General features: G+C 35.6%; 1 protein-coding gene across 1 annotated transcript; it reads right to left on the bottom strand.

Moving 5' to 3' along the window:
- Positions 1 to 1,369: 1,369 nt before the first annotated feature.
- Positions 1,370 to 3,252, bottom strand: Fis1 (fission 1 protein). Its single transcript, XM_071597874.1, has 4 exons — positions 3,163 to 3,252; positions 2,781 to 2,990; positions 2,604 to 2,709; positions 1,370 to 2,533 (listed from the first exon to the last, which is right to left on the bottom strand). The coding sequence occupies exons 1-4, from the start codon at positions 3,241 to 3,243 to the stop codon at positions 2,439 to 2,441; spliced, it is 492 nt and encodes a 163-aa protein (XP_071453975.1). The 5' UTR covers positions 3,244 to 3,252; the 3' UTR covers positions 1,370 to 2,438.
- Positions 3,253 to 4,793: the final 1,541 nt, after the last annotated feature.

Raw genomic sequence — 4,793 nt, 5'->3', positions numbered from 1 at the left:
ACCTATCAATCTCTCACCCATCAAGAAGCACAACTGAATCGTGTTTGATTTGGGTTGGTGCAATGGCTAGTGTTCTGGCTTCCCATCCCAAGTCTGCGTACATCAACCCAGAGGTCACAGATTCGATTCCATCCAAGGAACTGCCTACCTATCCCTAATGACATTAATTTACCTCAGTAAATGGTACTTTGTGGGAGAGTTGTGTGATTTCCTACTGTTCTGGATATTCTCTGAACTTACCGAGTACTATCATTCCCTTTGGCTTACATACTATGTGCACTGCTGACCACACTTGTCTACAGTGCTGCCACAAATTGAATTCAAAAACTTCTTCCTATAACAAAAATCATTTCTGCAGTTGTTCATGCATTCTAGGTAGAGTTTGCCCCTAAGAAACAATTTCTTGACAATAAACATTAACATACATTTCAAAAAGAAAACCAAAACAAATGCTTTAAGAATAAGTATAAACACCTGTTTCCACAAGGTATTTTCTCATTCAACACAACAGGATGTCCCCGTCATCGCCTTTTAACTCTTGAATGTAATAGTTCCTTTGCGGATATCACTTTTTGGTTATTGTGACACACCTCGCAAACATGACCCCTCTTCCCATAAGTTACTGTTCTCTAAGGGCACCTGGGTAATACGTGCCTGTTTCAGACACCACAACAACACATCAATTCATTATGTTCCATTGAGATGTTTTCACTCCCATGACTACACACATTGGTATCTGAATTTAGTTTAAACTGAACTTTAATCACACAATGGCCCAAGTGCATTTTGGAGGCATACCTAACTGCTGCTTCAACTGAGTTCTATCTCAGAAACTTTTTACCCTCCTTAAACAAATGCTGCCATGCATTTCAATTGAAACACAACTACCTACTGATCTCAGATGGAATTGCAAGAAAATTGAGTCGAGATTCTCAAGAAAGAGGATTGATAAGAAAAACATCAAGGTTGGGGACATGAAGTATAGCAGTAAACCTATTAAGAAGTATTCTGCAGGAGGGTGGGCAGAGTAATAAGGACATGAAAAAACTGTGTTAACAAAAAAATGTACAAAGAATAGGCATTGATGACTTAGGCTCAATTAACTAAATGTACAAAAATAGGGCTTCACGGCCACTTACTTATCACATCATGGGTCTTGTTGCATCATGCACTATAATAAGGCAACTGCTCAAAATATTGAAGCTCTTTCAAGTAGGCCCCAGACAATTCTATGTCCAGAAGAACCTCGGCATTCACAAAATACCCTTTCTCATCATAATGACAGTAATTATGGTTTCCCATGACAGTACTGTGGAGTTTATATGTACGTGCAAATTTTACTTAGTACAACTGAACTGAAAATGCAATATGACATTGTATTTATTTATTTTATACACAAAATACAAGCATCAGGATTTATGACATATTGCAGTACATGACCAACAAACACACCCTCCAATACTTCTACAATGGACCAAGAAATAGGGAACTACAAATTTGATACAAATACTAGACAAAACAGAGGAGAAATAATTAATCAGCGTATAGCGTTTTCTGGAAGTTAACTTCATGGGTGATTTCGCTGCCCACTTGCAATGGAATATAAAAATAAACAAAAGAAGTCAGCACTAGCACATTAAGAGTAAACCCTGGATCATTTAACTTGAGATGTTGATTGATATGGATGTAATATGATAAAAAAATGCCCTCACATTGTTGCATTTGCTACTCTCTCAGAACACTACCGAAAAATAGCTCAATTAATGAACGTGATGGGACGAGCGCAAGGAATTGGACCTTGTTTTCTTTAAATCCACTATCTATTAAATGCACAATTTCACATCTCACTGATAGCTACCCGACGCCTCCAATTTAGTATCGGCTAATACCACATCCTATTTCTTCAAACTTATTTGAAAAACCATGGTTTCTACTACACGTTTCTTCGCATATAGGCTGATTTCAAATCCATGAGAGGTAAATTAAATTCCACAAGAGTTCGACCGAATTTTTTTTCATTTCATCGTTTAAACTGCGTGCAATTTATTAAGTGCGCGGAATGCAAATTTTTATTAATAACTACGGTCTTTAAAATTTCAAACAAATACATATAAATATGGTTCGTCTACATCTATTTTGGTTCCCGTGAATCTCGAAGCAAAATTGATTCACTTTAATTAAGTGACTAATATCAAAACAATAATTTGAAGTCAACAAAATACCCAGATGCAATCATGAAATCCTACAGTTAAGCAAATACACCCCATTTACATATTAATAAACTGTTCCCAATCATACGCAGTATGCGTACTTTAAATAAGATGTTATGTACAGTATGTGTGACGAAAGACCTACACACGCAGACACACGCACACTTGAGCTAGTCAGCAGGCTCCGTTCGCTCAATGGTTTAAGCAGACTTGTCTGTTCCAGTATAGTTACTTTCTTTTGCTCAATAATGCTATACCAACGCCAACCAGTCCTCCAACGGCAAGCAAAGTACCTCCAGCCAAAGCTAACCCGAGTGCTCCCTCTGAAAATCAAATCAAATAATGAGTTCCAAGGTACTATGAAATCCATTACCTGTACAGATAGTAACTGACCTTTATCCATTCGCTTCTTAATTGTAGTTTCCAAAGCTAGCACTTGTTGATTTCCTGGTTCGATACTGAGAAACGCCCTTACGTATTTCAAAGCAGTGTTGTACTCCTACGTAAAAAGAAAAATTTTTGAGGCTCTGATATAGACAAGCACAAAGTATTGAAAATGTGTTTCCTTACTTTCAGTCTTGCATTTCCGACTGCTAGGAAATAAAGGTAATCTCGCTTCCTATCTCCTCTGTCATTCTGAAACAATTCTTCCAAGAGCATTATGCCCTTCCTTATGTCAGCGGCTAATTTACTACGAACTAAACACCACGCATATTGAAATTTAGTAGTGGAGCTAACCTCGCCTCTTAAGACTTCATCGTGGTAGATTCTTTCGAAATTCTGAAAATATAATGTTTTCCTTAAATAAGTAACATACAACAAAGCTGAAAACCATGATCGCAAGATCTAGTACAAACGGCAATGACAAAATCATAAACACACTCAATATATTTGGCATTTGGTAATAAGCTAGTTTTATAATATAGAATCAGCTCGTCATTAAATGATTTACCCGCAATTCCTCTGAGGGCCCGACTTCGTCCAGTACGTCCTCCATTTTCAATGACATATGACTCACGACGACAATTCGCATATAGACTGCTAGGATCAAGCTGATTTTATGAAGCAGTAATATTATTTTTCCAAACTGAGTTCATATATTTAATTTAAGAATGAATTTTCCATAAAAAATATGTATTATAATTCAATTCCGATATTCGTTAGCTGACCAGCATTATGAGCATTTAATTCAAATCATTCAAATGATTGGGATGAGGTACTTTCGTTATGCTTCTGATAATTCAATTTACGTAAGAAAAATGGCGCGGTATACAAGTTATTTCCTAGCGGGTTTAAAAGTTGACCTGATAATTGTTATGTCTTCTGTCAATACACCGCGTTTTAAATAAAAAAATTGAGTGGAAAACGATAAATTAAGAAATAACGTACTAAGTATCAAAATATTTAATTTTGATGAATCGTCTCAATGCTGAAAGTCACGAAATGTATTGATATAATTCAGTAAAATCACAAAATTTCAATTACGTACAAGCAAAAAGAACAAAAACCTTGATTTCTAGAAATATAGCCACCAAGTCTGGGCAATGGTATGTCGGTCTAAAAAGAATATTAAACTACATTATAATTTTCTGGGAAGTTTTCATTTTATGGGGATGCAGAAGAATAAAATGCAGATAACAACAAAACATTTGTGCTATAGATTTAGAGGTACTTGAAACTTTATTGTTATTTTTATTTTGCTATTCTATCATTTTATATTTTGCTGGGTATCAAGTGAACAAGTGAAACCTCTCCAAATAAAACACAACCTGACACCAGACACTGCAATTAACCCTTCTTCAATTCCTCATATTTCCTTCCTTTCTTCATCCCATCCAACATGCCTACGATTTTCCAACCCCTTCCTCACATAAGTAATCTTTTCTGCTCTATCAGTCTTCAACATCCCGTTTCCAATCAAAATGCAAAACTGTATCCATCTTTCCTGCTTCCTTTGTATTTCTCCCAATTATCCACTTTCTTGTCCCACCGTGCCTAGCACTTCCTATTTGTTTACCTTCCCGTCAATTTCACCTTTTCCATCCTTTTCCACAACTGAATTTTATAATTCTGCAATTGACACTCATCTTTTTTGACTTTGTTTCAATATAATGTCAAATTCTGCAAGGGGAGGAAAGCTTTTTATCTGTCAGTTTAGAAATGCATTTCTTTTATTTTATCTGAATGGTTTGATCCACACATGTGTTGTGGGTTCCCTTAAAGTTTGATGTAAATTTAACCCTCTGTCAGGCACTTGAGATTTTAAAATACCTTTAACCATGCTGTAATAGACACATGTTATGTTAGACACATTTATGCTTTTTCTCTAAGTTTTTCAATGCCCATGTTGAAATAATTTCCTATTAAATTTTTTTTTAACAATCAGGAGGCATAAACCTAAACCAAAATTGTACTCAATTCATATTATTGCTACTTTTGGTACTCATATAGCGAGCACACCACTTCCCCTTCTTGCTATCATCATATTATTCTTGCATTAGTACATTCAAAGAATGTGCATCTCCAGAATCTCAACTGCTGATTTTGACCTTTAATTTTTATATGTTATTTGGATCATTTTAT

This window comes from Hetaerina americana, unplaced genomic scaffold (assembly GCF_022747635.1).
Source record: "Hetaerina americana unplaced genomic scaffold, ioHetAmer1.1.p SCAF_9, whole genome shotgun sequence".
Classification (NCBI taxonomy): domain Eukaryota; kingdom Metazoa; phylum Arthropoda; class Insecta; order Odonata; family Calopterygidae; genus Hetaerina; species Hetaerina americana.
This window is presented reverse-complemented; position numbering and strand designations above follow the sequence as displayed.